Here is a 23,091-nt window from a genome sequence, read left to right as displayed (position 1 = left end):
AAGGTCATAGGAAGTACCATTTTTAGGAGGGAAGGCATCTTTCAGTGGGGCACCTTGTGAAGAACCACATCAGATGCAACTGTGACCACACCAGGATGAGGTGAGAGATGATACCATATTCTTTTACAAGGCCTTGCTTTCTCTGTTACTCTGGCTGCCCCAGGGAGGCCCGAAGTACATAGACTGGGATGTCAAAACTACTAAGAATGAATAGGACAAAACTTACTCTTATCTTCCTATCTGTTAATGTGGCAATTATTTATTGATGCCTATTAAACTCCTTGCCTTTGGGATAGAAATATTTATAGGGAGAGAAGAAGAGAAATCAGGAAAGAAGCCTTCTCAGCTACCTGAGTGTCACAGATGCCACAGGAATCATTTCAGAAGTGTGGTTAAGGGTTGTCCTTGTCACTTGCTTCATGGTTCCAGTGGAATAAGGACTATGAAAGCAGGCTAAGAAGAGGTCCCAGGTAGCCTTAATAAGAACATTTTTTTAGGTCACAGAAGCCAAAGTGTAGCGGGTAGAAAAATGAATGACAGCTGAAATGCAAACTATTTCCTAAAGAAATGTGTGCAGGCCCTGGCCGGTTGGCTCAGCGGTAGAGCATCGGCCTGGCGTGCGGGGGACCTAGGTTCGATTCCCGGCCAGGACACACAGGAGAAGCACCCATTTGCTTCTCCACCCCTACCCCCTCCTTCCTCTCTGTCTCTCTCTTCCCCTCCTGCAGCCAAGGCTCCACTGGAGCAAAGATGGCCCGGGCGCTGGGGATGGCTCCTTGGCCTCTGCCCCAGGCGCTAGAGTGGCTCTGGTCGCAGCAGAGCGACACCCCGGAGGGGCAGAGCATCGCCCCCTGGTGGGCAGAGCATCGCCCCTGGTGGGCATGCCGGGTGGATCCCGGTCGGGCGCATGTGGGAGTCTGTCTGACTGTCTCTCACCATTTCCAGCTTCAGAAAAATACAAAAAAAAAAAAAAAAAAAAAAAAAAAAAAAGAAAGAAATGTGTGCAGTAAGGAAGAGGGGAGATGGGAAAGCTATTAAGCTATTTTGTGACTTCTGTAAGTGGAGATGAAAGAAGTTTGTGCAGAGATAGCTGCAACTGAACCTTTACAAAGAGAAGGGCCAACTGATGAAGCAAACTACTGCAGAAGGGAAGGGTACAACTGGACACCAGGTAGCAGGGTCAGCCCCGCATGGCAGAACTGCTCCTTTCTCTGAAGCCACAGAAAGGGCAGTGTCTGCACAGAGAGGAGAGCAGGAGCCCACCTGTTGGCCTCAGTGTACCAGTACCTGGCACACAGCAACTGCTCAAAAATCACTGAAGGAATGAATCCTGGGGTTGTACCCTAACCCACAAGGAGCCTGGAATCTGTCCCCTGACAGGGTCCCTACTCCAAGCTATTACCTTCCTTCTACCTCCTACCAATCTGTCCTGGCCTTGGATGGAAACATAAGCTCCCAGCATAGAAACATTTGCACAAAGGCAAGTACATGCATGCACAGCCATGTACACGTACAGAGACGCACACACATGAACACACACACCCTGTATTTCCAAGAGAGGGAGAAGGGAAAAGAAGAGCTCATATGGGTTCACCTAAAGCCTCAGAGAATAATGGAGTATGATATCAGTGAAGTAGAGACACAGTACCTTGATGAAGCAAAAATAGATGCGTTGAGGCCCCCAAAGCAGGAAAGGGCAACAGCAATGGGAATGGTCCAGCTGAATATGCCAAATGTGTGGTCAGCAAATGTCTGGGGCAGAACACAGAAAGTGCACTCAGCATAGGACAGGGTTTCATAAGCCTCCTGTATCTAGGCTGCTGGCACAAACACAGTCACTACTGAGCAGTCCACCCTCTGGCCGAGACCCACCACCTCACCCTGAAGGGCTAGGGTGGCAGCAGAAAGACTGAGCCATTCAGTATCACAAGATGACAAGCAAATGAGAATCCCGAGAGACTCACCACAGCCACAGCGTCGCTGCCAATGACATCCGAAATGCTCAGCACTGTGTAATAGGCCACATTGGTCAGAATGTAGATGAGCGTCACAACTGGCAAAGAAATCCCAATGGCCAGGGGCAAATTTCTGTCAGGACAAGTGAGACAGGACTAACTAAAACCAACCTCTCCTTTGAGGTCAAAGTTCACCCATGGATTTTTCTGACATTTAATAATTCCCTAGCCTCTGGGTCTTTGAGGTACCTCTTCCCCATATGGTGGGGGGCAGGGGTGGGGGTATTTAGCTCATGTTTATAGAGAGAGAGAGAAAGAAAAAAAACACACCCTCTGTAAAGGTAGCTCATGATCAATATTTGATGCTCACCACGCTAGAACCAATGGGTCTCACTGAAGGAGCAGTGTCCTCTAGAGACTGGCGGCCAGGCTGAGGACCTGGCTGTCAGAGTCAAGTTCTGGGTCCCCAGGCCTGTGTCAGCCCCAGAGTGCAAGGTCCTAAACACCTTAGCCCCAACTGGGTCTGCTGCTGCCCACTGAAGGGCCTTTCCTTGAGGAAGGATCCTGGCATCCTCCAGTATGAACATTGAGGGCCAGGGGCCAGGAGCTTCCCCACCTTCACTGATGCCCATGCTAACCCTAATCCCTCTGAGCTGCAGAAGGAGTAGGGAGGCATGGGGGACAGAGGGGCCGGGGAGGGAAGAGGGTGAGCTCGCCCTCTACCAGGCAGGAGTTCCAGCCACGCTGGGGAGTGAGAGGGTGAGCCCACCTTTACCTTTCTGGGTTTTTGATTTCTTCTGTTACAAAATTAAGGGTGTCCCAACCTGAGTAAGAGAAGAGGGCAGAGTAGAGGGCGAGAGAGAGGTTTCCCATGTCCCAGGAGGAACCCTCAAAGGCGTCCTGAAAGTGCTCAGAGTTTCCTGTGGGAGCAAAGGTCAGTGGGGGTTCAGGGAGAAGGAAGAGAAAGAAGGAAAAGGGAGGACAAGACATGGAAGGTGTAAGGAGAAGGGAAGAATAGGGGGGCAGAGAAGAAAGAGAACGGGAAGATGGGGGAAAAGGAGAAAGGAGGGGTCAAGAAAACAAAGGGGGGGGGAGACAAAAAGAAGGGAAAAGCAAGAGGGAAAGGGGAAGATAAAAAAAAAAACATAATTTAACACCAAAAGAACGACAACCACCATCTCCCTATACTTTATCACCACCCTGACTCCCCCCGGAAAGCTCCCATTCCTTTAGTAAAACTAGACAATCTCAGATAAAGAAGGGCACTCCTAGTTGCCACTGATGCCACACCTGTTCCAAGGCCTTAGTGATTTTCCATTTCCTGCAAGTGACCTCACCGTAGGCCACAGCTCTTCCTCCTATTTTTAGAAAGTACCCTGTTTATCATAAAGGAGTCACTTTCTGCTAACAATTAGGACCTTCCTGTGGAACTACCTCTCTTGGCCCAGACCACTGCATAGTTTGGTGAAATGAGTTCCTCAGTCTCAGAGAGAACTCTGTTGCTCTAATTGCAGGGGCTGTGGTTTCGTGGGGCAGGAAATCACAGACTATGTAGCAACTAGGGTCACCTCCATCCTTGAAGAGCCAGCCCAGGCACCTGTCATTCTCCTTGGAGGCCTCCAGAGACTACAAACTTGAAAACCCAGGAAGCAGCACCTAGCTGCCCAAAAGAGAGAGTTTCTGGACACACCGCAGGTTGTTAACAAGACCCAGACTTCTAACGAAGCCTGTTGTCACCCTCTAGAGAAAGCCAATGTGGCAAAAAGGGCTGGGTATGCAGCAAGAAATGGGAAGATAGAACCACCCATGCCCAAAATGTTTGAGACACCATGGACATCCAGATGGCTGGCTGTACTACCTTGGCACATGTGTACAGAGGTGCTAGACCAGCTGCTTAAGAAGTACACAGGGGACTTCTTAAAAACACACCTTATTCAACTCCAAACCAACCAGAGTTTGATCCAGTAGGTCTGAAATGGGGGTCTCAGTGTCCCAGATGATTGTAAACACAGACAAGTTTAGAAACAGATGATCTATTCTAAAGAACGGGTTGTTAAATGATTAGACATCCCAGGCCTGAGGACTTCTATAAGGACCTTCTATAAGCAGGTCTGGGAAGGCCTGTTTCCCTCACTGCCAGCTTGCTTTGATCCAGGAATAAAAAGCTTTCTAAAGCCTACCTGTGGAAAAGTCAGTGCCAATTTTACAATATTTTAATATTTTTCTGAGAGCTGACTTTGGGACGGAATTCTGAGTAAAAGCAAGTCCAGATGAAATAACCACTCATTTCCACACCCCCATCTCCCCTACGCACACATACCCTTCCTCCCCTCTCAAGGAGGGCCAGGTCTTCCCACTCACTGTCTGGCAATCACAGACCAGAAATAGGAGCCAGAGCAGGCTTCACTCTATCGCAGCTCTTTACTTTTATGACCTAATTATGACCCATGTTTAAAAAGCCCCTAGGCCCTCAGCTGGCTTCTTGCAGTGCTCCTAGCCTCCTTAAAGGGAAAGCAGCCCTGAGGGAGGGGCTGACTCATCTCCATTTGGCAGATCAGCCTGGCTTAAGAGGCCCAGAAACAGAGCTCGTACTCTCACTGACACAGGCTAGCATGTACAAAAAGCTGAGCAGTAAAGCTAAGAGAATCCCCATGTCCTCCTAAGGGAACCCAGGGCACCTCCTAGAGTCATCTACCCTCCTTCCCACCTCAGGCCCTTCTTACCCTGGCACAGTTTAACAAGGCCCATGACAATGATGGCAATGAGTGCGAGGACCTTGGCGTAAGTGAACATATCCTGTACACGTGTGCCCCACTTGACATAGGCACAGTTCACAAATGTCAGTAGACCTAGAAGAAAAACCATAAAATCACTGGCAAGTGAGCTGAGGGCACAGAGGCTCAATTTTCTTTACAGGGTATATCACTTCTGCCCTATCTGCTAAGGCAAAGGGGACAGTGGACTAGTCAGAACCAGAACAGGCAAACGGAAGAACATCTCCCATGCGCCCTAGCTGAGAGTTCCCATGAGTGTCCCATCACTGCAGACAAGAAAGGATACAAAGACATGCATTAACACATACTTTAAAATTCTGCCTGACCAGGCGGTGGCGCAGTGAATAGAGCGTCGGACTTGGATGCGGAGGACCCAGGTTCGAGACCCCGAGGTCGCCAGATTAAGCGCGGGTTCATCTGGCTTGAGCAAAAAACTTACCAGCTTGGACCCAAGGTCGCTGGCTTGAGCAAGGGGTTACTCTGTCTGCTGAAGGCCCATGGTCAAGGCACATATGAGAAAGCAATCAATGAACAACTAAGGTGTCGCAAAGAAAAACTGATTGATGATTGATGCTTCTCATCTCTCTGTGTTCCTGTCTGTTTGTCCCTATCTGTCCCTCTCTCTGACTCTCTCTCTGTCCCTGTAAAAAAAGAAATTCTTACAACCAGAATCATTTTTGGAAATTCCTCCCAGGCCCAGGAATGGTGAACTTCACCTACTTTTCTCCACTCAGACTCCCAAGGTTCCAAACCACCCAAGACATAGATCTATCCATGGCCACATTAGAGAGCAGAGACAAGAGAAGTTCCTTAATAAATGACGTTAATCTGAATGTAGGTGGCAGGTCACCTAGAAATTAGGCAATGTTTGGCATGTAAAAGAAAAAGCCTGTCACATGCCTAACAATTTCACATACATCCTCTCAATAATTCTTACAACCTGAAAATATAGATATTTCTATTCCCATCTTATAGATGAGAAAACTGAGGCCGAGAGAGGCTAACTACCATTCCTAAGCTCATGTGATTTCCCCTGCTGCCATTTCTACCCAAACCCCCCAATTCTAGGTGAGGCCCATGGAGCAGTGAGCTCACTTGGGCGTCCCAACGGCTCCTGTCAGCACTGCTGGCTTCATGTTCCAGTTCCTCACCCCCTCCGTATAGGTGGGCCCTGTGCGGAGGCTCCCACCACCCTTGCCCTGCTAAACAGGGACTGCTCGGACCCACAGGGAAGACCTAAGAACAATATACAAAGGGTTCCATAGTGACACCTCTAATTACTGCCCCTAGCCTCCAAAATTAGAATTTTTATGTGAACCTCAAATGTTATTATAAAATATTCTGGATGAATCCTCCAGACAAACTTTACCTACTCCTACCTATTTTGCACTCTCTCCTTCAGCTAGATTTTCTTTTTACTGGTGCCAGATATAAATTAAAAAAAATCTCCTCTGCTCCTCCTACCATAACCAACAGCAATTCCCACTTTCAAGGTCTAGCTGTAGCCCCACTTCCTCTGTAAAACATTTCCCAAACATACCAGCCAGTCAAGCACTGAGCTATCTCCCCCCCACACACCCTTAACCCTACAGCATTCCCAGTTCATAGCACAGCTTAGTGTCTCATGCTCCGGTCATGTGAGCATTTATCTCAAGGTCTGTCCCTCCGGCATTTGGGTGGTGCTTCTCCAAAGAGATCATAAATTCTTGGAAACAAAAGCATTTTGTTTTCTTAAGCTTAATGCCAAACAAAGAGGAGAAATGATGAACCCTGGTTAGGACCAAGTTAGTGATGAATTTTCACTTAACCACAAATTCCCTGAATCAAAGCAATTGTCAGACACTTGGATGGTCCTCCACTCAAACAGAGAGGAAAGCCAAGGTCCAGCCTGTAGAAATGAACATGGGTGGCTAAACAGCCTCAAAGACACATTAAGAACTTTTATTCAGTACTCTGGCAAATGACTCAGGTGTCTGCTTACTAGTCAGTCATATGAGGTGGGGGTTCGGGGACAGGGACAACGTCAAGAGGAAGGGGAGAAGGCTGGAAGGAATGCATGCTGCTGGCAGGTCTTCCCGGGTGCCTGCCCTGCAAACCAAAGTGCGCTGTGTGGGGCTGCACCTAGATCAGTTAACATTAAGTATTACCTAATTAATAGCCACCAGTAATCCACAGACCCTTGTGCAATACAGTAAGCATATTTTGAGGTACCTGCCTACCTGCTGGGCCCCTTCTTGAGAATTGTTCCCCCTCCCCTGCCTAATCAAGCCAGACACTGGACCCAAGCTGAGCCTATTGGATCGTGTTTCCCAGGAACATGGAGTCAGGATACCAAGAGAATGAATCTATCTAATAGCAGAAGAGTCAGAACCACAGCAAGTTTAAATCGCACACAAACCCTTGTAATAAAGGAACAAAACAACAAGAAAGCAGAGGAAGAAAGCAGAACTACAGAAAGAGGAAGTGAGAGAGTGTACAGCTTGTGAGAAAAAGACACACAAATACACAGAAGACAGCCCTGGCCGGTTGGCTCAGTGGTAGAGCGTCGGCCTGGCGTACAGGAGTCCCGGGTTCGATTCCCGGCCAGGGCACACAGGAGAAATGCCCATCTGCTTCTCCACCTCTCCCCCTCTCCTTCCTCTCTGTCTTTCTCTTCCCCTCCTGCAGCCAAGGCTCCACTGGAGCAAAGATGGCCCGGGCGCTGAGGATGGCTCTGTGGCCTCTGCCTCAGGCGCTGGAATGGCTCTGGATGCAACAGAGCGATGCCCCAGAAGGGCAGAGCATCGCCCCCTGGTGGACGTGCTGGGTGGATCCTGGTCGGGCGCATGTGGGAGTCTGTCTGACTGCCTCCCTGTTTCCAGCTTCAGAAAAATGCAAAAAAAAAAAAAAAATTGTATCATGCTGTCATGCTCCCCCCAACCTATGTGTGGTCAAATGGTATATAACCAGTCTCTGAGCTACATTTGGGGCTGCACAAGTTGAGTCAGATATGCCCCGAGGCAGTCATATGCAGTCAGCATATTAATAAATCTCCTTTTAATAAAATTCTTCAAAATTAAAAAAAAATGCACAGAAGACAGAGACATAGGGAAGAGAGAGATACGAGATGAAAACAAGGAGGCAGACAGAGAGAGAAGGGGACAAGAGAGAGAGAGAGAGAGATGGACATACACACGAAGAGACTGTCTGTGTCCTGGTTATGCTCCTGTGCTCCTGGCTGCAAGATGTGGCTGCAAGATGGGGAGAGAAGCTGATATGTACCCTAGCCACACAAACAAGCACTTCCTCTCACTTCTTCTTCCCCCTGCCCTGCTACAAACTCCACTCAGCAGGAATTTAATGAGGTGCTGAAGGAATGAGTGAAGGCAGTGCCTCACGGAAGTCCCTGCAGAGCCTCTTCTGAAAGACCAGCTGGAAGGGTACAAAAGAGCCTGGTCAGTAAAAGGGGGTAAATGGTGATTGATGGAAGGAGACTTGACTTAAGGTGATGACACACAATACAATATACAGGTATTGTGTTACAGAATTGCACACCTGAAACCTATATAATTTTTTTATTTTTTTTAAAGATTTTATTTATTCATTATGGGGGGTGGGGAGGAGCAGGAAGCATCAACTCCCATATGTGCCTTGACCAGGCAAGCCCAGGGTTTTGAACCGGCAACCTCAGCGTTTCCAGGTTGACGCTTTATCCACTGCGCCACCACAGGTCAGGCTGAAACCTATATAATTTTATTAACCAATGTCACCCCAATAAATCAGAAAAAAAAGTCTGTTTCTCAGTGGCTGCCTCTGGGGAGAAAGATTAATGCTTAGAAAGAGGGGGAGACTTTTTCCATTGTATACTCTTCTATATTTTGACTTATGATGCACATATGCTTCTTCCTTAATAAAAATGAAAATAATTAACATGCAGCCTGACCAGGTGGTGGCACAGTGGATCAAGCATCAGACTGGGATGCGAAGGACTCAGGTTCAAAACCCCAAGGTCACTGGCTTGAGTATGGCTCACCAGCTTGAGCATGGGATCATAGACATGACCCCATGGTCGCTGGCTTGAGCCCAAAGGTAGCTGGCTTGAAGCCCAAGGTCGCTGGCTTGAGCCCAAGGTCGTTAGCTTGTGCAAGGGATCACTCGCTCTGCTAGAGCCCTCCGGTCAAGGAACATATGAGAAGCCTGACCAGGCGGTGGCACAGTGGATCAAGCATTGGACTGGGACACAAAGGACCCAGGTTCGAAACCCCAACGTTGCCAGCTTGAGCATGGGCTCATCTGGTTTGAGCAAGGGTCACCAGCCTGAGCCCAAGGTCGCTGGTTTGAGCAAGGGGTCACTCGTTCTGCTGTAGCCCCCTGGTCAAGGCACATATGAGAAAGCTATCAATGTATTGCAATGAAGAATTGATGCTTCTCTTCTCTCTCCCTTCTGCCTGTCTGTCCTTATCTGTCCCTCTTTCTGACTCTCTTTCTGTCTCTGTCAAAACAAACAAACAAAAAAACACATGCAGCCAGCCAGGGAGAAGGGTCAGGAGTTGGGTGAAGTGAGTAAAGCACCCAGGTCACAAAAGTTGAGGAGTCACTCACTGTAACAGCCACTTGGCAAACCATCCTTAAATGCTTGGCCCCAGGCACTTTGCTTGCTTCACCCAACTCCCAGCCCTGCCAGAGAACAGCAAACTCTAAAAACAATCTACCCATCTACAAAGGCCTCCAATGGTTTCCTGATTCTAATTAAGAAACAAAATTTCGCCCTGGCCGGTTGGCTCAGCAGTAGAGTGTCGGCCTAGCATGCGGAGGACCCGGGTTCGATTCCCGGCCAGGGCACACAGGAGAAGCGCCTATTTGCTTCTCCACCCCCACTCCTCCTTCCTCTCTGTCTCTCTCTTCTCCTCCTGCAGCCAAGGCTCCATTGGAGCGAGAATGGCCCGGGCGCTGGGGATGGCTCTGTGGCCTCTGCCTCAGGCGCTAGAGTGGCTCTGGTCGCAACGTGGCGACGCCCAGGATGGGCAGAGCATCGCCCCCTGGTGGGCAGAGCGTCGCCCCATGGTGGGCATGCCAGGTGGATCCCAGTCGGGCGCATGCGGGAGTCTGTCTGACTGTCTCTCCCTGTTTCCAGCTTCAGAAAAATGAAAAAAAAAAAAAAAAAAGAAACAATATTTCAACATTTGATCCTCACCCCTCCTTGCTCCCAGAACATCTAGCATCACAGATTATCAGAGCTCAAATATAGGACAACAGGGCTGGATTCAACTACCACAATAAAACATCCAAGCCTTCTCTGTTCTCCTGATCTCATTTTCTTGCTGGAAAGCCTGCAACAATGAGTATACAACCCATGTGAGAGGCCTTAAAGGCTGTCTGGGGGCTTCTTGCTGAGAAAGGAGCATTTAAACAGCAGATCTAGACCCAACCTCAAAGCAGAAACAAATCCCCAAGTTTCTCTGTGGCAAAGACTGCTAGTTTTTTTAATGTTTTTCCATTTTTTTTCTTAGTAATGGAAATTTAACCAGAGTCATGGCTACCCCAAAATAAGTTAACATTGCCCAGCCTCTCTTGCAGGGAGGTATAGCCAGGTAACTAGGATCCTGCCTCGCGATGTAAGCAAAGTTCTACATGAATAAAGACCTCAGGAAGTATCTAAAATGGGTGAAGCATGCCTTTCTTTGTCCTTCCTGCCAGCTACAATGCAGACATGACAGCTAGAATTTGAATAGCCATCCTGGACCACTGGCTGGAAGTTCCATGATGAGGATGGCAGAACACTAAGATAGGAGAAAGGAGCTTGGCTCCCTGAGGAGTTATGGAGTCATCCTACATACCCCACAGTTTACTTTTTTTTTGAGAAAGAGAAAGAGAGATGGAATAGGGGGTGGTAGGAAGAGAGAGAGGAAGAGAAGCATTAATTTGTTGTTCCACTTAGTTGTGTCATTGATTGCTTCTCATATGTGCCCTGACCAGGAGTTGAGCTGGCAATCTTGGGATTGACAACCCCAGGCTCGAGCCAGCGACCCCAAGATCAAACCAGCGACCTTGGCACTCTGTGACAATGCTCTATCTACTGTGCCACTGGCCAGGGCTCACACTTGACTTCTAACATGTGAGAGAAATAAATTTCAATATGTGTGAGCTATGCTGCTTTTGGTTTCCACTTGTTTGAAACACAAACTTATCCTGAATACATGTGCCCTCAAACAGACCTGTGCCTCTCGCATTCTGTGATGAGGAGCTGGCCTGGCAACCTAAAGTTGTAGTCCTATCTATGCTGATAGTCACAGACAACACGAAGGGGAAGGAACCCTTCCAATTCCTACCACAAATAGGCTGGGTGTTCCTAAAGGGCATTCAAGGACAGAGGAGTGTAATCCTTAACAACATGAAGGTGAGAAAAAAAAATAGTGGGGAGGGGGACCATCTACAAATCTGTTAGGAGAGACATGTTCTACAGCAGTCAGGAGAGGCAGACCCTTCCAAACAGAGATCCCATAATCAAGAGCTATCTCTTGAGATGTATATGAACATTTAATGCCTTTTATTTTCCTTCTTTTTCTAAATGATAGGATGGGAGATAGAGAGAGACTCCTGCATGCACCCCGACTGGGATCCACCTGGCAACCCCCATCTGGGGCCATGCTTGCCAACTGAGCTATTTATAGCACCTGAGGCAGAGGCTCCATGGAGCCATCCTCAGAACCCGGGACCAACACATTCAAATCAATTGAGCCATGGCTGCAGGAAGGGAAGAAAGAGAGAGAGAGAAGAAGGAAGGGGAGGGATAGAGAAGCAGATGGTTGCTTTTTCTGTGTGCCCAGGAATCGAACCGGGACATCCACATGCTGGGCCAACTGGCCAGGCCCTGCACATACTTTTTAAAAAGCCTCTTTGTTTTTAACTACACAAATACTCACATTTAACCTTATTATCAAAATATTCAAACTATATAAAGGGTTAGAGTACAAGGTCTTTGAGCAACTATGGTCAAGACCCAGTCCTCTTTAAGCCTGTCACTGTCAGAACAGGAAAACTGTCTATCCACAGCAACAACTGATCAAAATAGGGGCGCACTGCCCACTCAGAACCCTATCCAGGGTTCAGGACAGCAAGAGACAACAGAAAGCTCTGCCGGTCACACAGTGTTTGTTCACTCCTATCTCATCTTTGACAATATTCCTCCCCTTCCTCCTGATTGCTGGCCTTGCCAAACAAGCACTCAGGAGCAATTAAGTCTCAACTGTGAGCAGACCTCTGCTTTGATGCCACTCTCTCAGTGCTGACCTGACAGCCATGTTGAAACGTTCACAACAAATACTCACCAATGATGTGTGTGAGGCTATATAAAAAGCAGGATCCCACCTGACCAGGTGGTGGCATAGTGGATAGAGCGTTGGACTGGGACACAGAGGATCCAGGTTCGAAACCCTAAGGTCACCAGCTAGAGCGTGGGCTCACCAGCTTGAGCACGGGGTTGCCTGCTTGAGTGTGGAATCATAGATATGACCCCATGGTGGTGGCTTGAACCCAAAGGTCGCTGGCTTGAGCAAGGGGTCACTTATTCTGCCGTGGCCCCCCAGTCAAGGCACATATGAGAAAGCAATCAATGAACAACTAAAGAGCGGCAGCAAAGAATTGATGTTTCTCGGCTCTCTCCCTTCCTGCCTGTCTATCCCCATCTGTCCCTCCCTCTCTCCTCCCCTCCTAAAAAAAAAAAAAAAAAAAAAAAGCAGGATCCCAAAAAGATGAATGTACTGACAATATCTAAGCCAGAAACATACACTTCTGCATCAAATCAAGAACTCTTACAATGCTGGACAGCTAGCCAGAGAAGAGACCTATGGACCTCAAGAACTGCCATTTCCCCCTCCAGTCCCATAAGTGAATAGAGTCCACAGCATACCAAGTCCAGTTGTCAGTCTGAGGCTCCACCTACCACAGAAGAATCCAAGATCCCAGAACATATAGGACAGAGTTTCTCAACCTCAGCATTACTGACATTTGGGTCCAGGTAAGACTTGCTGTGTGGGGCTGTCCTGTGCATTACAGGATATTCAGCAGCACCCCTGGCCTTTCTACCCGTTAGATGCCAGTAGCACCCCCTCTCGAAGAACTGTGACAACCAAAAATGACTTCAGACCTTGTCATATGGCTCAACTCTGGTTGAGAATCACTGCTCTACGATAATGAGTGGCTAAGTCAGCCTGAAATCCAAAAATAGCTGCTTGATCTCCCTGCCAAGTGTAACCTAGGATGGGAGGTGGGGGTTACTGCTAAAGAGCCAGCATCTAAAACAACACCACCTTCAGGAGCCAAGAAGGTAACATGAATGAGCAATGGCAAGAATGTCTGGGTATAAAACAAGAGGGAGCCTGACCAGGATACACAGTGGATACAGCATTGGATGGGAATGCGGAGGACCCAGGTTCAAGACCCTGAGGTCGCCAGCTTGAGTGCCGGCTCACCTGGTTTGGGCAAAGCTCACCAGCTTGGACCCAATGTCGCTGGCTCAAACAAGGGGTTACTCGGTCTGCTGAAGGCCCCCGGTCAAGGCACATGTGAGAAAGCAATCAATGAACTACTGAGGTGTCGCAACGAAAAACTGATGATTGATGCTTCTCATTTCTCTCTGTTCCTGTCTGTCTGTCCCTATCTATCCCTCTTTCTGACTCTCTCTCTGTCTCTGTAAATAAATAAATAAAAAGATAATAAAAAAAAATAAAACAAGAGGGAGTAGAGGACAAAAATGGACTAGAGAACACTACATTTCATTTAAAGGGAGCAACCACTATTCAAATGCAGCTGATTATGTCAGGCAGGAATTTGGGTACAAAGTTTTTAGAAATTTTGATTTTTCAAGAGAAAGGGCACATCCTGATTTTCTTATTTTTTATTTTTTTGTATTTTTCTGAAGCTGGAAACGGGGAGAGACAGTCAGACAGACTCCTGCATGTGCCCGACCGGGATCCACCCGGCACGCCCACCAGGGGGCGACACTGCCCACCAGGGGGCGATACTCTGCCCCTCCGGGGGGTCGCTTTGCTGCAATCAGAGCCACTCTAGCGCCTGGGGCAGAGGCCAAGGAGCCATCCCTAGCGCCCCCCCAGCGCCCGGGCCATCTTTGCTCCAATGGAGCCTCGCTGCGGGAGGGGAAGAGAGAGACAGAGAGGAAGGAGAGAGGGAGGGGTGGAGAAGCAGGTGGGTGCTTCTCCTGTGTGCCCTGGCCGGGAATCGAACCCGGGACCTCTGCATGCCAGGCCGATGCTCTACCACTGAGCAAACCGGCCAGGGCCGACACATCCTGATTTTCAAATGTTGGAAAATAATTTTTAAATGTTCAGAACATTGTGCAGGCCCAATAAATATATCTATGGGCCAAGTCTGGCCCATGGCCACCAGCATTTAGCTCTGCCCTAGAGCTGGTTATGTGGAGACCGCCTGGGCCCTTTCTTCTAGAATGGAGCATTAATTGTATAGGCTGTCATGGTTGTAACTTCCTTAGGCAGTCTCCCAACCAACAACTTGGACTCCTCTCATGTCTCTGTTTCTTTCTTTTTTATTTTTAAAATATTTTATTTATTAATTTTAGAGAAAGGAGAGAGAGACAGAAGGGGAGGACAACTCATAGTAGTTGCTTCTTGTATGTGCCCTGACCAGGCAAGCCTGGGGTTTTGAACTGGTGACCTCAGCATTCCAGGTCCACACTCCATCCACTGTGCCACCACAGGTCAGGCATCTCTGTTTTAGGATTAACTTAATCCTCCTATCCTACCTAAGCCTCACTGTGGATTCAGTGCAGATCTTTGGTGGTTTCTCTCCAATTATGATCTCGTTGGTTTCTTTCAATTTGTGCCTCTTGAATCCAAGCTGCTCTCATTGCCAATCCTGCCCAAGGAGACTCCCTCCATCACATTATAGCTTTGCTGGATGATCCATCAACTTGATCCTACACCCTAAGTTCTAAGAAGAAAAGTAAGCTGAACCCTAAAGTCTAGTCAGTTAGAATGGGACATAGTTTTATGATTTGGCCCAAACTCTGACAAGTTCCTGCCCTCATCCTATGTCATAGAAAAACCTGGGCTTCTGGGACAGGAGGCTTGCAGGAATTCAGAGTATGAAAAATGAGAGTATAACTGCATTTGAATGAGATAAGCTATGAGATACCATGACTTTGAATTGCTTTTCTTTTTTTCTTTTTTTTATTCAGTGAGAGGAGAGGAGGCAGAGAGACAGACTCCTGCATGAGCCCTGACCAGGATCAACCCAGCAAGCCCACTAGGGGGGTGATGCTCTGCCCATCTGGGACGTTGCTTCACTGCTCAGCAACCGAGCTCTTCTTAGAGCCTGAGGTGGAGGACATAAAGTCATCCTCAGTGCCTGGGGCCAACTCATTTTAATCCAGCCATGGCTGCAGGAGGGGAAGAGAGAGAAAGAGAGAAGGGAGGGTGGTAGAGAAGCAAATGGGTGTTTCTCCTGTGTGCCCTGACCAGAAATCAAACCTGGGACATTCACACACCTGGCCAATGCTCTACCACTGAGCCAACTGGCCAGTGCCAACTTTGTATTTCTAAGTGGCCACCAATCAAAAGATTGTGGTATAGGGATGAGCTTCCTAAATATAAAAACAATGTAAAAAATAATGAAAAGAAGATTTAACAAATAAAAATTGTCCATATATGAAAAATTAGAGATGTAGGTGCTTTTTCCTAAAATTTGTCCGAAGGCCACCACAGGAACAATGCATAAGTACTCACTCTCAGACGCTCAGAAAAGAGTACAGTATCACAAAAACCTCCAGACAGAAAGTGGGTAACATATAAATAACCTAAAACAGTTTCTTCCTTTAGATACAGGGATTTCTCTTGTAGAGGGTGGGGTAAAAGTAGGTTTACAGTTGTTCATATGAAAAATAGTACAATAATTAATAAGTAATAATACAAGAATAAACTGTTTCACATACTCACAACCCCACCCTGTATAATTCTGCCCCAAGAAAATATGCACAAACTCTGAAAATGATTTATACTCAAGATCCCCACAGCAGCATTATTTGCATTGTACAGTACTTATTATATGTAAGGCAGAGAAGTACTATACATGTCTTGATTCATTCTCACAAAAATCTGTTCAGATAGGTACAATCAATATTCCCATTTTACAAATGAGAAAATGGAGGCAAGAGTTAACTAACCCAGCCCTGGCTGGTTAGCTCCATCAGAACAGAGTCCCAAAACAAGGAAGCAAGCAATGAGTGCAAGATTGAGTGGAACAACTTCAAAAAGTCCTCATCTCCTTTTCTTATTCTCTTTAAAAAAGGTCCTGGCTGGGTGACTCAGTGGATAGAGCAATGTCCTGGTACACCAACGCTGAGGTTTAATTCCTGGTCAGGGCACATAGAAGAAGCAATCAATGAGTACATGACTAAATGAAACAACCAAGTGGAACAGCAAATTGATGCTTCTCTCTCTCTCTCTCTCTCTCTCTCTCTCTCTCTCTCTCTCTCTCTCTCGGTCTCCCTCATATCAATGGGAAAATAAAGTCCTCATCGCTTGGTGGTAGATTTAGGTGATTTGAGGCTAATTCTCTCCTTGATGAACATGATTTATAATAAGAAAACCATTCCCTTTTTTAGAGAGCTCTTAGGCCAGAGTTCCCCTGGCCAAAATCTATAAGAAATACAACTAAGTACCCATCTTCCCTCCTCCCAAGGGTATTTGTGGAGAGGTTCCTGTTAACATGTCTTTAATAAATTCCTTACAGTTAGGAGGCACTGTGTACCGTACAATCCTTTATTGCTAGCTCCCCCAAGTTCTATTTTTAACACTGTGGATAAACTACATATACTGCCAAGGCTTCTGCAAGCAGAGATATGGGAAAAACAGTAAAATTAAATGCCTCTGGCAACACAGTACTAAGGAATATGGAATTCTGGGCCACTTCTCAGCTAATTAAAACACTAGCTCTACGTGACTGGGTAAATTCACAGCAATCTTCTCTCCCTTCAGTGACTTCACACTAAATCCCCTCTTACCACTTCATGAGAGAAAATAAATAAAGAGGGATCCACTAATTTCTCTTAAGTTCTGTCCTCAGAAACCCAAATACAGGGTAGAAACCACCCACCTTGCTCTCACTGGCATCAGACAGAGCTTGTTTACAAGGTCAGTGTAAAGAAATTTGAAACACCAATGGGAAAAAGCCATTTTGGTGTGGTGCCTGCTGCTTGAACAGGCTGTGGACAGTGGCAATGGCAAGAAGAAGTGGCCTGAGGTGCTGTGGGCCTATGAAATAATGCCTTGGGACCCCCACAATTTAGAGAAGACGACTTCCTCACTGATGTCTTTAAACTCGTTTAAGATAAAAAGCTAGGATTCAAAATAACTTTTTTTTTTTTTTTTTTTACAGAGACAGAGGGATAGACAGACAGGAATGGAGAGAGATGAGAAGCGTCAATCATCAGTTTTTCCGTTGTGGCACCTTAGTTGTTCACTGACTGCCCTCTCATATGTGCCTTGACCGTGGGGCTACAGCAGACCGAGTAAGGAAGCCCTTGCTCAAGGCATTGACCTTGGGTGCAAGCTAGTGAGCTATTTTCTTTTTTTTTCAAACCAGATGAGCCTGCACTCAAGCTGGCGACCTCGAGGTCTTGAACCTGGGTCTTCTGCATCCCAGTCTGACGCTCTATCCACTGTGCCACCGCCCGGCCAGGCCAAAATAACTTTTTTTGAGCAGAATAAAGACCTCTCAGTACTTATGTTTTTTTCTAGGTTAAGTTACAACTAGTGATGCTGACTCCAGTCAAAACACCTGACAAGCCTGACCTGTGGTGGCACAGTGGATGAATTGTCAACCCGGAATGTTGAGGTCGCCGGTTCAGAACCCTGGGCTTGCCCGGTCAAGGCACATATGGGAGTTGATGCTTCCTGCTCCTCCCCACTCTCTATCTCTCTCTCTCTCACTCTCTCTCCTCTCTAAAATGAATAAATAAATTTAAAAAAACAACAACAAAAAAAAACATCTTGAGAAGCCTGACCAGGCATCAGACTGGGATGCGGAGGACCCAGGTTTGAGACCCCGAGGTCGCCAGCTTGAGCATGGGCTCATCTGGTTTGAGCAAAGCTCACCAGCTTGGATCCCAGGTCACTGGCTTGAGCAAGGGGTTACTCGGTCTGCTGAAGGCCCACGGTCAAGGCACATATGAGAAAGCAATCAATGAACAACTAAGGTGTCGCAACAAAAAACTGATGATTGATGCTTCTCATCTCTTCGTTCTGCCTGTCCGTCCCTATCTATCCCTCTCTCTGACTCTCTCTCTGTCCCTGTAAAAAAAAAAAAAAGTTACAAACAGATTCAGACTTTTCCCGTCCCCACCCAACCTTTACCCTTATCTCAGGACCAACTGACTTCGGTGAAATTACTTCTTGAAAAGATATGATGCTTCTTTTCCTCCCAAAAAACAAAATATGCTGCTCAATATAAGGTACTATGAATATTATTAAAGTATCTGTGAACAAAAAAGGGGCCACATGCTGAATCTGACAAGCTCAAGGGAGGCCTGCATGGTGGCCTTGCAAACTCAGAGACCTACAGTAGCCACATAAGATGGTCTGAAATAAAAACTTCCTAACTAAAAGCAGTTCATGGTGTGTAGTCATGTCCTAGGGAGGTATTTTTCTCTAACAAAGGTCAATGCTTGCTTTAAGGAGCCTGTCTGTGTCTTCAGCATCTACAATAACATACCTGATAACATACCTTTGAAATGTAAGGGTCATCTTTTCCAGTCCCCCTCAGGGCAGCCACCCCACCAGAGCAGAAACTACAATTCCCCTCATTGTTATTATTACCATGTTACTTGTTAGCTGCTAACTATCGCATGCCTGCCTATGTAAAAGAAGTTTGAATATATATATTTTTACTTTTTATCCAATCCCAAAGATCCCCCTCCCTAATCTATCACCAGTGGGTTTCATGTTACCCCCCTTACATCTTCCTCTTGGATTCTGATGTATAAAATAAGTGGTAAAGCCTGACCTGTGGTGGCGCAGTGGATAAACCGTCTACCTGGAATGCTGAGGTCGCTGGTTTGAAACCCTGGGCTTGCCTGGTCAAGGCACATCTGGGAGTTGATGCTTCCTGCTCCTCCCCTGCGCTTCTCTCTCTCTGTCTCTCCCTCCTCCCACCTCACCTCTCTAAAAATGAATAAAAAGTAAAAATGAAAAAAAAGTGGTAAACCCGCCATTTTCAGGAGCATTTTCTCAATTTGTTGAGACTGCTTCCTGGCAACTGCTAACAGTTTGGCTGAAATAAACTCATAAAAAATTCTTACAGGAAATTGAAAGTAGAGATGATATGGTTTGCAGCTTAAGCGCTGCCACGGCCTGAGGAGTGTCAACTATTCAACATGGAAGAGGAGGTGGATAAGCTGGAATTGATGTTCCAGAAAGCTGACTTTGACCTGGATTACATTCAATACAGGCTGGAATATGAAATCAAGACTAATCATCCTTATTCCCCAGGCAAGAAAAATCCAGTTACACTCTTACAGGAATTGTCAGCAATAAAGTCTCGATATGGAACTTTGTGTGCACGCTTTAAGCCAACTGCTGATGAGCAGAACATGACTAAGAGCCGCATTTGTACCATTTTCAGTAAGACTATGACCGTGATACAAGAACTACAAAAGCAAACAGACTTGGAGCTGTCACCACTGACTGAATTAGAGAAAACGGCCTTACAGCAATTAAAATCTCACATGTCAGACTTATGAAGAAATGGACGTGCAAAAAAAAAAAAACAAACAAAAAAAAACTCTAATGGTGAAGAGATCAATTTCAGAGAAATTTAGGAAAATGTCTTGTTAGCAGTTGGTAACTAGAGGGTAGGGTATGGTGAAGGAAATTTGGCCTGTGTGACTAGATAGTGATGCGTTTCACAGAAGAGGGGAATATAAGAACAGATTGAATACATTTCAGTCAAAAGAATGGAATGTGAATAAAGAGATTTAAACAAAAAAAAAATTCTTACAGTTCTGGCAGTTTCTTATGTGGACATAACCCAGACCCCCACAAATAGCGCCCCCCCACCAGCCCCCAGACTTACATATACAAGTAGCAGCAAGGAGACGGCAGGCCAGGTACGGAGGATCACAGGTAGGGAAGGAGGGCTGGACGATGTAGTTTGCGAAGGTGAGGGCGATGATGGCCTGACTGGTGGGCTCAATGACTAGCAGGGAGGCCCATAGGCGGATGAAGGCAATGAAGCCCCCAAAGGCCTCTAGAATATAAGCGTAGCTGGCCCCAGACTTGGAGATGGTGGTCCCCAGCTCTGCATAGCAAAGGGCACCCACAACAGAGAAAAGCCCGCCGATGGCCCATACGACCAGTGACAACCCATAGGAAGCTGTGTATATCAGAACACCCTTGGGTGAAACAAAGATTCCTGAGCCGATCATGTTGCCCACCACTAGGCTGACCCCATTCAGCAGAGAGATCTCCTTCTTCAGCTGCACTGTTTCTGTGGTCCCTTGAGGTGGCATGCTGTCATCTTCCTCGCTGGGCTGGTTGGCCTCAGGAATGAAACGATATGTGGACGTGGGGCTCTCCAGCTCATTGGCTTCCATGGCAGATGGTTCCTTCACACTTGTGTTTACCACGGCCTGGCAAAGAATATAAGTATGTCAGTCTAAGGCAGGAGGAGCTAGTGAAGCTCTAGTTTAGACCAGCAAGGCAGGCAGATTTCCCTGCCCAACACTTATGTAGGAACAACAGCACGCTTCATACACAGACCTAAATACAATGAGCCTGTCTTAATTTCCACCACAGGACTCAGGGAAATGGAGGCAGGTAAACCTCCACTGCTTCCAAGAAAAACTCTATAAAAGCTCAGGTATGATATGAGAGCGAATTCCAACAAAAAGTACCTGGCTTGATGTCCAGGATAGGCTGGCATTAGGTTTATCCATAACACAGATTCTCCTTGAGATGTAGTTTTTGCTCTGTTCTTACCAATTTAAAACCTGCAGCCTAACTGGTAGTAGTGCAGTGAATAGAGTGTCGACCTAGGACACTGAGGTCCCAGGTTCGAAACCCCAAGGTTGCCAGCTTGAGCGTGGGCTCATATGGTATGAGTGCAGGCTCACCAGCCTGAGCACAGGGTCACTGGCTTGAACAAGAGGTCACTGGCTCGGCTGGAGTCCTTGGTCAAGGCACGTATAAAAAACTGAACTAGCCTGACCTGTGGTGGCGCAGTGGATAAAGCGTTGACCTGGAAATGCTGAGGTCGCCGGTTCGAAACCCTGGGCTTGCCTGGTCAAGGCACATATGGGAGTTGATGCTTCCAGCTCCTCCCCCCCTTCTGTCTCTCTTCTGTCTCTCCCTCTCCTCTCTAAAATGAAAAAAAAAAAAAAAACTGAACTAAAAAAATGCTGCAACTACGAGTTGATGCTTCTCATCTCTCTCCTTTCCTGTCTCTTTCCCTCTCTCTCACAAAGAAAAAAAAAATCCTGCAAACCTGCCGAGAGCTCAGAGTCCCAGCACCAGGTTGACAGCCCTAGCTAGTCTAAAAGGCTTCTCATTGTCCATACTCAGGTGATCCTGCCCACTCACCTGCACCCAAATATAAACAGGAACTTCAGCAGTGTCCAGTGTCCAGCCACATGTCAAAAGGTCTATAGTTACTGTCAGGCTGGCAAAAAACATGAGCAGGTGGTGCGAAGGGCTAGGAAGATGCCAGACAAGGGCATATCCTTTTTTTTTTTTTTTTTTGTATTTTTCTGAAGTTGGAAACAGGGAGGCAGTCAGACTCCCACATGCGCCCAACCGGGATCCACTCGGCATGCCCACCAGGGGGCGATGCTCTGCCCATCTGGGGCGTTGCTCTGTTGCAACCAGAGCCATTCTAGCGCCTGAGGCAGAGGCCACAGAGCCATCCTCAGCACCCAGGCCAACTCTGCTCCAATGGAGCCTTGGCTGTGGGAGGGGAAGAGAGAGACAGAGAGGAAGGAGAGGGGGAGGGGTGTAGAAGCAGATGGGCGCTTCTCCTGTGTGCCCTGGCCGGGAATCGAACCTGGGACTCCCACACAGGCCGACGCTCTACCACTGAGCCAACTGGCCAGGGCCAAGGGCATATCCTTATTGCAGAGACTGGACCAAGGAGAAGATCTTCATGAAAATACACACCTAGCCTGACTAGGCGGTGGCGCAGTGGATAGAGCGTCGGACTGGGATGCAGAAAGACCCAGGTTCAAGACCTCGAGGTCGCCAGCTTGAGCGCAGACTCATCTGGCTTGAGCAAAAGGCTCACCAGCTTGGACCCAAGGTCGCTGGCTTGAGCAAGGGGTTACTCGGTCAGCTGAAGGCCCAGGGTCAAGGCACATATGAGAAAGCAATCAATGAACAACTAAGGAGTCCCAACGAAAAACTGATGACTGATGCTTCTCATCTCTCCGTTCCTGTCTGTCTGTCCCTATCTATCCCTCTCTCTGACTCTCTCTCTGTTCCTGAAAAAAAAAAAAAAAATACACACCTATATGTAGCTTTTTCTAAAATACGCACGTTACTTCCTCCATAGCTACATGCCAATTTAACACCTTTTATTTTCCAAAGTGCCCAGACAGGGATAACCTAATAAGACGTGATGGAGAGGGCCTGGTCAGTTGGCTCAGTGGATATAGCATTGGCCCGGCATGCGGACGTCCTGGGTTCGTTTCCGGTCAGGGCATATATGAGAAGCAACAATCTACTTCTCTTCTCCTTCCTCTCCCTTTCTCTCTTTCTTCCCTTCTCACAGCCAGTAGCTCGACTGGTTTAAGAGTCAGCCCTAGGCACTGAGGATAGCTCAGCTAGTCCAAGCATCGGCTCCAGATGGTGGTTGCTGGGTGATCCCAGTCTGGGAGCATGCAGGAGTCTGTCTCTATCTCCCCTCCTTTCACTTAAAAAACAAACAAACAAACAAACAAAATAAACACCTGATGGAGAAAGAACATCCAGAGGGCATTCTAACCTGGGGCTCATCTGGTATTGGCTTATCTGCTTTCTTCTTCAGCACGCCCCTCACTACCATCTGGGATTGCAAAGAGGTTATCTCAGAATTATAGCCAGGAATCTTGACACCAAATCAAAGTTATAAGGTTCCTCTTATCCACAGATCTGATATCGGAAGGTATCTTAGAGGGAGATGGTGCACACACAAGTGCGTACTCACACATACACACATATACACACACACACTACTACCTTTGGATTAGAGTTGGGCCAGTCTAGAAACCTCAAGGAAGTTGGACTCCATACCAACCTAAATATGAAGGACCCAGAATCTGTCAGAGGAAGACAAGCACCTTCCTGACCCTCCTCTCAGCATTCTCCCTCTCTCAATTCCTG

At 47.2% G+C, this 23,091-nt stretch overlaps 1 protein-coding gene and 1 pseudogene across 2 annotated transcripts in view; one reads left to right on the top strand and one right to left on the bottom strand.

Annotated features, from left to right (window-relative positions):
- The window catches only part of SLC7A6 (solute carrier family 7 member 6), a 48,757-nt gene that overhangs the window by 8,393 nt on the left and 17,273 nt on the right, over positions 1 to 23,091 (bottom strand). For both annotated transcript variants that reach the window (XM_066348920.1, XM_066348921.1), the window contains exons 2-6: positions 19,814 to 20,369; positions 4,679 to 4,804; positions 2,731 to 2,875; positions 1,965 to 2,088; positions 1,649 to 1,752 (exon numbers count right to left, since the gene is read on the bottom strand). In XM_066348920.1, the coding sequence (XP_066205017.1) occupies positions 1,649 to 1,752; positions 1,965 to 2,088; positions 2,731 to 2,875; positions 4,679 to 4,804; positions 19,814 to 20,333 (1,019 nt within the window). In that variant the 5' untranslated portion in view covers positions 20,334 to 20,369. The remainder of the gene's footprint in view (positions 1 to 1,648; positions 1,753 to 1,964; positions 2,089 to 2,730; positions 2,876 to 4,678; positions 4,805 to 19,813; positions 20,370 to 23,091) is intronic.
- On the top strand, positions 19,049 to 19,671 carry LOC136380883 (spindle and kinetochore-associated protein 2 pseudogene; annotated as a pseudogene).

This window comes from Saccopteryx leptura, chromosome 9, assembly GCF_036850995.1.
Source record: "Saccopteryx leptura isolate mSacLep1 chromosome 9, mSacLep1_pri_phased_curated, whole genome shotgun sequence".
NCBI lineage: Eukaryota > Metazoa > Chordata > Mammalia > Chiroptera > Emballonuridae > Saccopteryx > Saccopteryx leptura.
This window is presented reverse-complemented; position numbering and strand designations above follow the sequence as displayed.